General features: G+C 40.8%; 1 protein-coding gene across 1 annotated transcript in view; it reads left to right on the top strand.

The window, feature by feature from the left end:
• Positions 1-11,228, top strand: part of Hcfc2 (host cell factor C2) — a 36,747-nt gene extending 25,519 nt beyond the window's left edge. Inside the window, exons 11-14 of the mRNA XM_052753005.1 lie at positions 2,049-2,122; positions 3,822-3,956; positions 5,975-6,160; positions 7,730-11,228. Coding sequence (XP_052608965.1) covers positions 2,049-2,122; positions 3,822-3,956; positions 5,975-6,160; positions 7,730-8,044 — 710 coding nt within the window. The 3' untranslated portion in view covers positions 8,045-11,228. The remainder of the gene's footprint in view (positions 1-2,048; positions 2,123-3,821; positions 3,957-5,974; positions 6,161-7,729) is intronic.
• The last annotated feature ends 1,522 nt before the right edge of the window (positions 11,229-12,750 follow it).

Genomic DNA, 12,750 nt, shown 5'->3' with positions numbered 1-12,750 from the left:
GAGTGAGAAAGGAGGCCCCTAGCTTAGGAAAAGATAAATGTTGTTTGTTTTTGTTTTTTCCCTTATAGTAGGCATTACAGTTTGTGACTCTTTTTGTATATGTATGTTTATGTATATGTATGTACCAAATGAAGAAATTTATGGGACATGAACCCTGTCTCCCTTCACCATCAAAGAAATAAACATAATACCCTGTAGGCAGTCTTCAGTATTGTGGGATACATGAATATAACTTTATTTTCCACAATGGGAGAGAAGACAGAAAATGGACAGGATCACAAATACATTTCTAGTTTAGGCAGGAAAAGATAGAACACTGAAGAAACTCATGCCCCCACACACACACCCTCAAACCGAGTGACAGTCATTTGATCTATAGTTCAGTAACAAACAGTGTCAGTATTTCAAGTGGAAAAGGGAGCTGAGATGTTAGATGTCCGTGATGGGTCCAGTGCCCTTTTCTAAACATTTTCTACCCCGTAGTTAATCCATATTAGTGCTGCGTACAGTGCTCAAGTTTGTGACTGGAAACTGAAAGCGCCAAGAAGTACACAACAAAAGTAGTAACTCAGAAACCTCCAGGGTCTCTACCTTTCCCTTTAAACTCAGGTCCTCATGCTTCAGCACATGTAGGTGGAGTTAGTAGTTGCCTGGACCTAAGAGCAGTGATTCCTGAAACTTGGCTCTCCAGTACTGTTTCCAGCATGCAAACTATGTGAGCCCAGCAGGCTATTAAAACTGAACCATCCAGTTCAAATGAGGCAGGTGCTGAAGATGGGACTTCTCCAGCAGCATTCAGTCCCAAATCTAAAGGTTTGGAACATGTTTCACATACTGCATTTTGAACCATTTATACTTATAAATCATCAGAGTTACTAATGTAGATGGGAATTCCACTGTGGAGCAAATCATGAAGCAGTTAAGATAAATATACATGTCTTTTTTTCTTTGACTTTGTTTTTTGTGAGATAAGATCTCACTATGGGGCTGGAGAGATGGCTCAGTGGTTAAGAGCACTGGCTGCTCTTCTAGAGGACCTGGGTTTAATTCTCAGCACCCACATGGCAGATCATAACTGTCTGTAATTCCAGTTCCACCAATGCACATAAAATAAAGTTTGTTTTTCTTAAAATCTCACTATGTAGCCCAGCCTGATCTCCTACCTTGAGATCCTCCTGCCTCAGCCTTCTGAATGCTGAGATTATAGGGTAGATCTCTGCACCCAACTATATCTCCTATTAACCTCAAAAGTTAGACAAGTTTTTGTTGCCTGTCCCGTTAGTGATTGAACGTTCTGATGCTATGCTGAGCTACATCCCCCATCCCAGTATAGTCCTTGTTCCTGTATGTAAAGTATTCAGACCAGCACACACTAACATGACGCTTATCTCCTCCGCTGGAGTAAGTTGAGCACACCCCATCCCTTAGGAAAGGTTAGTCCTGAGGATCGACAGTCCTCCAAGCTTGACGGATGACTAACTTTGTCACTTGTTCTCCTGTGCTAGGAGCCAGGTTCATCTTTGATTAGAGCTAGTCATCAACCCTTATGAAAGGAACACTGTGACTAGTTTGAGTGATTATTGATCACTGATATCTCTGGCTGTTTTCCCCATTTTGTGTGCATGTGTTTGTGTGTGCATGTGCACGCATGTATGTATCCACAGATGTGCATGTGTGTGCATGAGAAGGCTAGAGACACCCTGTGTGTCTACCTCAGTCACTCTCCACCCTGTTCTTTGAGATAGGGTCTCCAATTTTTACATGGAGCTTGCTAATTTAACTAAGCTGGCAGACAAACAAGCCCCAGAGATCTGCCTTTCTCTGCTTTACCAGCACTGGGATAATAAGATCGTGCCCAGTTTTTTTACATCAGTTCTGGGATTGAGATAACTCCCCAGCTCTCAGTTCTTCGGTTCTTTTAATTATGGTAAAATACGTAGAATATGGACTATGTTTAATTGTTTGGTGGCATTAAATACCCTGTATATTTATGAACTGTTTTAATATGTCTGAGTGATTAAATACTTAACTGATGGTTTGATTTTCAGTTGATGAAATATGTGCTCTGCCTGCAACTAAGATCAGCCGTGTAGAGGTGCATGCTTCAGCAACGCCCTTTTCTGTAAGTGTATGATCTGGTGGAGGTGATGTTCTAGATGAGTGTGTGTGTTTAAATAAAAAGGGTCTCAGGTCTCATGAAGTAGGAATTGATATAAATTTAAAAGTAGGTAGATGAATAGGAAATGTTCATAATATAGTTAGTGAAAAAAGATGGCTACAATAATAATGCCCATTTTGTGGTCCCAATTTTGAGGTAAAAATTCATTTAATATACATAATCACATTCTCAGTATACCACCTCACAATGCAGCCACAACTGCTAGGTGACTGTCTTTGGGATGTGAGGCCACAAATCATTTTGACATTCTTCTTCATGTTTTCTCTAGTTTATGTATATTTAAATGGACATACATATGTGTGCATTAATGTAAATTAATGGTTAAAGGAATTTGTTAAGGGACAGAAGTACTTGGGTAACTACTTCATAGGAGCACAGCAGAACATTGCTCTAATAGATTGACATACATGGAGGCTAGCTCAAAAATCAGACAGTGAGTTGTTTCATGGGTGGTCATAATGGATCTGCATAGCACCAAACTTAAATGCTTGCAAAGTGCCTCACAGATACATCAGGATTGCCTTAAGTAGATAAATATAAGGATTATACATACATACTGTTATTAGGGGTTAAAAAAAACGGTCATTTCACTTGATTGCTGTGATTATTATGATTCCTTGCTTGTTTTTTTAGAGTCTTTAAGAATTTTCCATAATTTTTTTCTTTTCATTTTTGGAATTTTGATCATGTATCTTCCTTTATCAGTGTTCCCCTTTCCAGAACATTAAGTCTGTGTAGACTCTTCTCAGGGAGGGATTATTAAATGGAAAGGTTTTCCTTTTGAGTCTGTTTTGTGACATATCAGTCACAGTTGTGTTTGTTATTTCAGTTGGAGCCAGGTGCTTCATGAAAGTTGTTTAGCAAATGAAGATGAGTTCAGAGCTGTCCCTAAGCTTTTAAGACTTCCAGTCAGTTGATTTTGTTGTGTGTGCTAGCCTGCATAACAGAAATGTCAGTGATGAGCATGTGCCTCTGCTGTTGTATATTAAGTCAGAAATAAATAACTGACGTGCACATTTGTTTTGAGCTTCTGGAAATAATTTCCCATTTATAAAAAGATGGTTTTGAAAGGTTAGTTCTGGGAGTAAGGATAGCTCACCACTGAAAGTTAGAGAAAGTCTGTTTTTAAAGCAGAGAAAAGAAATGCAGACCAGTGTAATCTTCTCCACTTTTTCATATAGATTGAAGTCTATTCACATTGCATTTTAGTTTTGAACATTTTTTTTTATCCTTTTAGTTTTGGAGAAGCACAGGTATTTCAGATACAAAGATCACTGGATCTCTACTTATTAGTTTTGAATCTAGAGACAAGGCCAGTTGGAATGAACTTTGTTCCTGTAGCATTTCTCCAAAGCGATTCTGCTTTCTGAGGGTCTCTGAAATGACAGTGTTCTCTAACAGCTGGTACGTTAACCTGCCACTGATTTGGAAGCATGCTAACCTCAGCCAGGCTCATAGTAGCAAGCTCCTGGTGGAGAGTCCCTGTTACACCCTGTGTTTAATTGGCATCCCGTTCATTGTGAGCTAGTAGTGTGTGCTATTCACCCAGGTATGTACTTGTAGACCACTGTATGGGATTACACAAGTTTGACATTTCTATATTCAATAAGGTCTTTATAAACTTTCCTTTCTCTGAAATTAGAAAGAGACACCTTCAAATCCAGTGGCCATTTTGAAAACAGAACAACAATGGTGTGATGTGGGAATTTTTAAAAACAATACTGCTTTGGTGAGCCAGTTCTATTTGCTACCAAAAGGAAAACAAAGTATGTCAAAGGTAACTGTTGGTAAATTTTCAACATTTTGAGGGCTGAGGAGATAATTAGTAGAATGCATGCCTGGCATGTGTATAAGTTTGGCTACAATTCCTAACACTTCATAAAGCAAGCAAAATGTACAAAAAGTGAATTATGAACCTTGGGAATGAGATTATTTTTGATAACTCTGATTCAGGTCATTTGAAGGAATGAAATTGGGATCTTTCCACGGTGTATTATTGAGAGTTCTGTATATGTAATCATCTTACATTCTTTAATGCTGCTTTTATAACTGTGACACAAATAGTTCATTTAAAAAATATTTTGCCAAGCGATGGTGGTGCACACCTTTAATCCCAGCATTCAGAAGGCAGAGGCTGGCAGATCTTTGAGTTCCAGGACAGCCTGGTCTGCAAAGTGAGTTTCAGGACAGCTAGGGCTACATAAAGAAACCTCTCAAAAACAACAAAAACAAAAACAAAACAAAAAAAACCACACACACACACACACACACACACACACACACACACACACACACACAAGCAAACACGGTGAAAAAACCTGCTTCAAGCTGGGCATGGTGGTGCATGGCTTTAATCCCAGCACTCAGCAGTCAGAGGCAGGCAGATCTCTGTGAGTATGAGGCCAGCCTGGTCTACATAGTGAGTTTTAGGATAACCAGAGCTACATAGTGAGAGCCTATCTCAAAAAAAAAGCTGTACCCAATTATTTCCCATAAAGGGTATCCCAACCAACCTATATCACACATACACACACACACATAAAATCATATATATATATACACATATATATATATGTGTATATACACACACACACACACACACACACATACATACATACATACATACATACACATAAAATCACTTACCAGTTTAATTTCTCTAGCAAAACTTTTGGCATCCTTCCCTCTTTTTCATATTGAATATTTTCAATTCTTTTATTTCATTATTATTATTATTTTGGTTTTTCAAGACGGTTTCTCTGCGTAGGCTGTCCTGGAACTTGCTCTGTAGACCAGGCTGGCCTTGAACTCACAGAGATCTGACTTCCTCTGCCTCCCAAGTGCTGGGATTAAAGGTGTGAACCACCACCACCCGGCAAATATTTTCAATTCTTGATTTAAAAAAAAAGTCTAGTAATAATTACTACTTTTATGGCTAATGAGGATCCCTGACTGGAGATGAATCTGTGTCCATATAAGGATACATCCATTGTAAAGACATGCTAGCTACCTAATTTTTCTTAAAAAACAAAAGAGCATAAAATCTGTAGCTAGTAAACTGGAGTTTGAATTTCTAGTTCCAGTACTCCTCAGTTTGAACAGAGGCAAGTCAGTTGTCTAAACTCTCTGGGATCTGGTGTCCTTCCTGTGTAGTAGAGATGACCAGGCTTCCAGACAGTGTGGTGGTCCACTGGCCCCGTCACGGCAGGTGTGGTGATGGTCAGCAAGAAGAACTGCAAACTGTCTGAAAGGAATAGGTGGTAGGGTGTTGCCACCCAAGAGCATATCCTCATTAACGTTTATTCAGTGTCCTGCGTAGGATTTATAAAACTACCCTACATGTTAGTTACACCTTCTTTGCCAAGCTTGCTTACCTGTCTCTAAAGGGCATTGCTCCTAGGAAGACCATTATATGACAGCAAGTCCGAGATTCTTCTCCCAATTAAGTTCACGTGGGGATGGGGTATTTCTTTTGTTGATTGTGATGTCACCTCTGGGTTTTTGTTTTTGTTTTTCCTGCCTCTACTGCCTCCCATGTGCAGAATTCCCTTGCCTTTCTCCGTACAGTCAGAGGTTCAGATCAACTCCCCATTGGGTATGAATCTGATTCAGGAAGGGACTTACTGGGTTCTGCATTAGTTTTACTCTTTGTGTGAGAAAGGGAAATACATGATGGACTTGCATCCCTAAAATACAACTCATTCTTAAACAGTTTTTTGTTTAATAAAAATTGAATAATTATAACTTTGAAATAAGTGTACCTTTTTTCTGACTTCAATATATCTTACATTTTAGGTAGGAAATGCAGATGTACCTGACTACAGTTTACTTAAGAAACAGGATCTTGTTCCAGGAACAGTATATAAATTCAGAGTTGCTGCAATCAATGGTTGTGGAATAGGCCCTTTCAGCAAAATCAGTGAATTTAAAACGTGTATCCCTGGTTTTCCTGGAGCTCCTTCCACAGTCCGTATCTCCAAGGTAACCTGTCAGGTCCAGGAAGACTGGTCTGTGATGCAAACGATTGGAAACGCAGGGTTTAGAGATTTTTTTTTTTCCCACCAGCCAATCATGGAAATATTTGTCAGCAGTAACATAAACAAAAACATTTTCTCCATTGCTGTTTACCTCTCCATCCTTATCATTTCTTTTCTGTGTGCCAAAGGGAATTTATTATGTTACAGCAAACTATCCAAAACTAGATGATTTATTTTAAAAATACAAATATATCATTTGCAGTTTCAGAGGTGGGCAAGTCCAAGATCAATATTCCTGTGAATCTGGTGCCTGGTTGGAGACCAGCCTCCAGTCCATGGCATTTCCAGTTGTTTCATGGGGGAGAAGCTAAATTTTCGGGTTTCAGAACTTACAGGAAAGGTCATTCTCTGTATCATGAACCTGATTTTTATGGGCATCACATTAGATTGCCAAGGGTGAAACCCTCTTGGTTCTGTCACTTGTGAAATACCCCTCTAAACACATATTGAGAACGAAGATTCATCTTATACAGAGATTCTTTTTTCCCCCCTCTTTTCTTTCTTTCTTTTTTTTTTTAATGCTGAATACTGTTTATTGAAGGAGGGAAGAGGTCTTCAATACAGGCTTACAGCACAATGGGAGAACCCCAGAGGGCAGAAGTTTGATACCGATGTTTTACAATCTTGCATCTAAGCTGCTAACGCCCATTATGCAGGATACACAGACAAGGAACTTCCCTTAAGCATTCAGGAGGGTGGAACCCGGCAGGGAATTAGCATAGAGAGGATATCAAGGTCAAGGTCAGCAAGCAAGGCAACAGTTACCCAAAACAGGGGCCAGGACCCTACAGGTCCCCCTTTTACTGAAAAATGAGCTTCTGACTTAGGTTGCATGGGATGTCAGCAGGTCACCTTACCCGTCATGGAGACGCCTGCCCAGGCCACACAGGCGCTCTGTCTTAGGTTGGTGAGCGCCCCCCAGGCATTACCTGTCTTATACAGAGATTCTTACTGGCACTTGTGAAAGATACTTAAGGGAGGTGGATTAAATGTTTAAAAGTGTGTGCTGGTAGCCATGCATGGTATTTTGAGTACGAAATTACAAGTACAATTACAGCATAAAACCACAGGACTGGAAATCAGTTTGTAATTGTCCTATTTCATCATCCAGAGTTCATTTTGGAGAGGTTCCCCCCCCATCCACCCTACCCCTCCGAGCTGAGGACTGAACCCAGGGCCTTGCACTTGCTTTAGGCAATCGCTCTACCACTGAGCTAAATCTCCAACCCCATTTTGGAGAGTTTTAAATTCCAGGACATACGAAGTTGGGTTGTATTTTATAACTCGTGCTCTTTGCTAAGGAAGAAAATCCTCTATGGGGGATACAATAGGCAGATTGTGGATATTTAAGCCTCACTTTGTGAAAAGTGTGTGTAAACTGTAGAGCCAGTTAAGCTATCCTAATCAGCAGTGAGAGTTCTGATGTCTAGTGCAGTGACAGGAGGAAAGGGTCTGCCTTCTAAAGACATGATAAGTGATAATAGAGAATCACCTCTTTCTTCCTCTTCTCTAGAATGTCGAAGGGATCCACCTTTCCTGGGAGCCTCCAACTTCACCTTCTGGGAATATTTTGGAATACTCAGCCTACTTGGCTATCCGCACAGCACAGGTGCAGGATAATCCAAGCCAGCTTGTGTTCATGAGGATCTACTGTGGTCTTAAAACCTCATGCATTGTGACTTCTGGGCAGCTTGCAAATGCACATATTGATTACACATCCAGACCTGCCATTGTATTCAGGATATCAGCAAAGAATGAAAAGGGCTATGGACCAGCCACCCAAGTTCGATGGCTTCAAGGTAACAATAAGAAAGCACCTTTGAGTTGAGTTGTTTTTGTTTAAGCTGTTGTGATGGTTATTTATTAGTAACTGGTTATGAAGACCTGTTCTCGGAGAGTAGTCTCTGATTGTATTTCTAGCAGTTATGAATTTGAGTTTGTAAGTTGTTCTTAAAATGTATTTGCTCATTTCTAGATCCAAATAAAAAATAGAAAGAAGCAAAGACTGAAAATTAGTATATGGATTCTTCCTTACCCATATAACTACTTATAAAGAAAACAAGAGCAAAACAAAGACAAAAGCTGTAAGGTGTATTGCCCCTTCTCTTTTGTAAAGGCCTCGTAACTCAGTCATCTGCAGCTGCTGAGATGAGTCCAGTAACTGGCTGTTGTACACCTTGCTGTGGTGAAAGTGTTCCCCATTGTTAATGCCCTGCCTGAGTATCCTCCTGCCTTTATCCCATGAGCAATGCTCTTCTACCAACACTTTCCAGTGCATTTATGATACCTAAACTTACTCCTTTATTTATAGTTACCACAAGCCTAAGAAGTTAAAAAAAAAAAAAGGCAAGTGCAGGAACTCTGTCTTGTTTTTTTTTTTCCCCTGAGAATCCTAGCAAAATAAAAAAAAGGATAGTGGATAGTCTTGATTGGTATATGACCAATATATCTGACTGTATCTTTAACTGAAGCACTTAATCTATCTGGCCCTTAATTTCTTCCCTAGCAGGTGAGAGAGTTAGAAGAGTTTTCGTGAAGGTCCCTTTCAGCTCTAGTGTTTTGTATTTTCCTTAGCAGTCAGGTGTGTCCCTGAACGCTGTCCTTTGTAGCAGTCTTCCTCACTCTAGCTGTGCTTTTCCTTGACCTCATTAAAAATCAAAGCGTGTGTCCTCCTCCTGAAGAAAGAAGTAAGCACCTTAACAGGACACAGGTTTTTAAATAGTGTTTTAAACATTTGTAAGATTTTTGTAAATGCTCTAGATGTTTTATTTTTGCATTATTTTTACCTCAGAATTGTATAAGCTTTTGTATACCAGAAATAAAAAGCATCAGACAGCCAGTGCAGGCTCCTTACCACCTCAGAGATGATGCAGATAATTCCGTGACCATTTGGCTGCAGGTAACTTGCTTTACACCTTCTGAAGTCTCTTAGTTTGACCGCCTAGTCTGTTTGGAAATGAGTATGTACAGGCAGTAGCTGCAGAAAAGACATTTCAGGCTGAGCGCTGCCGTGACTGCAGGAGCACAGGCCTAGCTGCTTCTGCCACACAATCTCAATGCCAGTTTAAGGTGATGAGTAGCTGTGCCCTCCAGCTTTACGTATGATATGCCCAGTGAAGATGAGTCTAATTGTGAAGAATTGATATATATGCCAGTTACTAACTTAAAGTGTATAGAATATTTTAATATATAATTTTTGTAAAGACTGGGATTTTTATACTACAGTATTTGTAATTAATGCGTCTCACTAATTAAATTTCTCTTGAAGAAAATATGCAAACTATTAGACACATGAGTGGTTTCTGAACTCTAAAGATAAAAAATAAATGCACTACTCTGGTGTTATTAGAATACCTTTTTTGGGTACATGAGTCCTTAATCATTAAATGGGTACTTTCCAAGCAGTGTTTACAAGGAGCACCTCTGGTTGGTTATTCCAGCAGCTCCCGTGGGGAGAGCTTCACTCTGCCTTCATTTAATTTATGTGCTTTGCTTTGGGCAGTGCTTGCTTTTTGCACTAGGAGACTTTGAACTTACCTCATTATTATGTTTGTAATCATTTGTGTAGCTTCCATGATGTGTCTGATAGAGCTAAACATGTCTTAACCAAAGTTACGTGGTATGCAGATTTGCACATACTGAGTGGTAGGCTTTGCTGTATGTGTGTGCTCAGCTTAGAATAGCCAGTTACAGGAAGTGTATGTTTCAAGCCCAGTTACTTTCTTAGAAAACTTCCGAGTTTCAGTCCCTATTCTCTGCATCAGTTAACAGTTTACATCTTGAAACATTTATCTTTCTGTTGAGGAATAAGTTGATATATAGCAGACTAGAATGTTGGTTTTGTGTGTGTACTTTTTTTTGTCTATTTAGTATGTGATTTAGTTTATTTTGCTTAAAGGCATCTTCTATTCTAGACCAGGAGACAGATATGAGCCCATGGTTCTAACATACGATTTGCTTCTTTGACAAAAGGGTAGCCTTTCTATATCAAGTGATTTGTTAAAATAATAAATCTTTTTACCTTGCAAATTGCCCAAATTGTATTTTTTTCTTCATTGGCCTACTTCCTTAAGCATAAGTCATTTTTGTGTTTCTGTTATGGAGCTGGTGACTGAGAGATCCTTTAGCAGGTGAGTGTGGCTTTGGTGGTAGTAGTTCATGCGGTGTTAGAACTGCTCCATTAGAAGGACTCGTCCTGCCAACGTGACTTGCACATCGTGAAGCTGTGATCCATGTCATGCAGACATTGTTTTCTTTTTCCGCCATCTGCCGCATCCTTGTTTTGTGTGTGTGTATGCTGGAGATTGAACTCGGGGCCTGGGCAACTAGGCCAGGGCTCCAACACCAAGCTCACCACCCCTAGGCAGATATCTCTTACTACGAGGATTTACATTAGGTTGAATTTCTTTCTTTCCTCTCCAGTTGTATAACGATCTTTGTGTCATGAGCCTCTGTCCTGTGTTCTGAACTTCGGTTCACATAAGAAGTAAAAATATTGATATTGCATGCTCTTAGAATTATGTTTTTTAAGATACTGTATTGGCTTTATTTTAGTTTAGCAAATTATTTTGGCAATTTAACTAGAAATAAGTTATATATAAACTCAATCTGTATTTAAAGATTAAAATAATCAGATTGCATGTATGAGGCATCTTTGCCCCATAATCCAGTACATGTATAATCATCTATAGAGAAGTGAAATTGTTGATCGATTCTTTCAGACTTGTAGACTAGCAAAAATCAGTTCTGCTTAGAGAGTGTCTGCTGTAACTAAAGGGCTTTTATTTTAAAATGGTAGCGCTTACAACATAAAGACCATTTGTTACATTCTGTGTGGAGTGATTAGTATTTAGAGCTCCTGTAGGCATCTGCTCCTAATAGAGAAACTGCAAGTAGGCTTGGCCTTTGGCCATTTGAAGTGTAACTGTTGTTTCCTAAGACTGATTATAGGCAGTTCTATGTATTGTGTACCAATGATGTGTAAAATAAAAGCCCCTTTTTGCTATAAACAATGACAGGTGTTATTATTGACTTTGAATGATAAAATCAGAGAGTAGTGGTGGCAGAGCCCGTCTGTGGGAGGCTGATGTGTCTGTTGCTGACTTAAGATGGACTGTCTAGAAACTGAAGTTAGGTTGTGGTCAGGAGTCATTTTCTCCAAGATTGATATTGTGTTACAGTTGTGCTGATCTGTGTGCAAGGGGACCGGACAGATGGCTCCAAGAAACAGTCTAGACTTGTTTGCACCTTCTGGAGTCTGTTGACTTTTTGGAGCTTGCTTGCTTTCTCTCCGTGTCTCTCTGTCTGTCTCTCTGTCTCTCTCTGTCTCTCCTCTCTCTCCTCTGCTTCTCTCCCCTCCCTCCTCTCTCCCTCCTCTCTCACCTCTCTCTCTGTCTCTGTCTGTCTCTCTCTCCTCTCTCTGTCCCTGTCTCTCTGTCTCTTTCTCCCTGTCTCTCTGTCTCTCTCTGTCTCTCCTCTCTCTCCTCTGCTTCTCTCCCCTCCCTCCTCTCTCCCTCCTCTCTCACCTCTCTCTGTCTGTCTCTCTCTCCTCTCTCTGTCCCTGTCTCTCTGTCTCTTTCTCCCTGTCTCTCTGTCTCTCTCCCTTCTTCCATCCCCCTCTCTCTTTCTCTCCTCTGTCTCTGTCTGTCTCTCTCCTCTCTCCCTTCTTCCCTTCCTCTCTCTCTTCTCTGTCTCTGTCTGTCTGTCTCTCTGTCTCTGTCTGTCTCCTTCTGTCCCACTTTGGTTCACAGCAGCCAGGTTCTGCCCTGCTACTCTGTTCCGATGGCTCTAACAAAACCAGGTATAATGTTGCATTTCCCGGATCTAGGAGGCGCTCTTTCTCACACTCATCTTGTCGCGTGAGCACCCCTTGGAATTTGCACAGTTGCCCATGTCTGTGGTGGCACATCTGTCTTTTTTCCACACACTTTGTATGGACTTGACCAGTCTGGGCACACCTTCTCCGACCTCCCCACCTTCAGCGAGCTCTAGCTGCTGCATCAAGGCTCCTCTCCTCACGGTCTCACGGATGCTGTCCCCTCACTTCATAGCACTGCCCCTTTCTGGTCTCTGACCGGGTGTTTGCGCAGAGACGGTCTCGTGCTCTTCCCTCCTGGGCTCTTCATGACACCTAACTATCTGAACAGGTGAGTGAAAAAATGGCCACCCTTGTCGTCTTCCATTCCTGATCTCAGATCACAGTCAGCGGGGAGGTTCTGAAGGAGAGTGGTTTTAGTGTGTGTGTCATGCTGGGGAAATAGACGCTGGCGCTTTGTCTGCCTCGCCCGCCCTGCACTGGGTTCCTAACTAAGGAAATTGTGAGATGAGGTGTAGGAGGGAGGTGCTAGATCTCAAAGAGGAGGGCCTGATCTGAAGTTGTGTTAGAGTTTAAGGAGTTCGGTGGGCACAGAGACACTAGGAGGTCAAAATGATCTAAAATCTGTCAGAAGTTAGTCTCTCATCTTTGTTGTTGTCGTGTGTGTGTGTGTGTGTGTGTGTGTGTGTGTGTGTGTGTGTGTGTTTTTGAGACAGGGT

This window comes from Peromyscus californicus, unplaced genomic scaffold (genome assembly GCF_007827085.1).
Source record: "Peromyscus californicus insignis strain IS unplaced genomic scaffold, ASM782708v3 Scaffold_24__1_contigs__length_46423439, whole genome shotgun sequence".
In the NCBI taxonomy this organism is placed as follows: Eukaryota; Metazoa; Chordata; class Mammalia; order Rodentia; family Cricetidae; genus Peromyscus; species Peromyscus californicus.
This window is presented reverse-complemented; position numbering and strand designations above follow the sequence as displayed.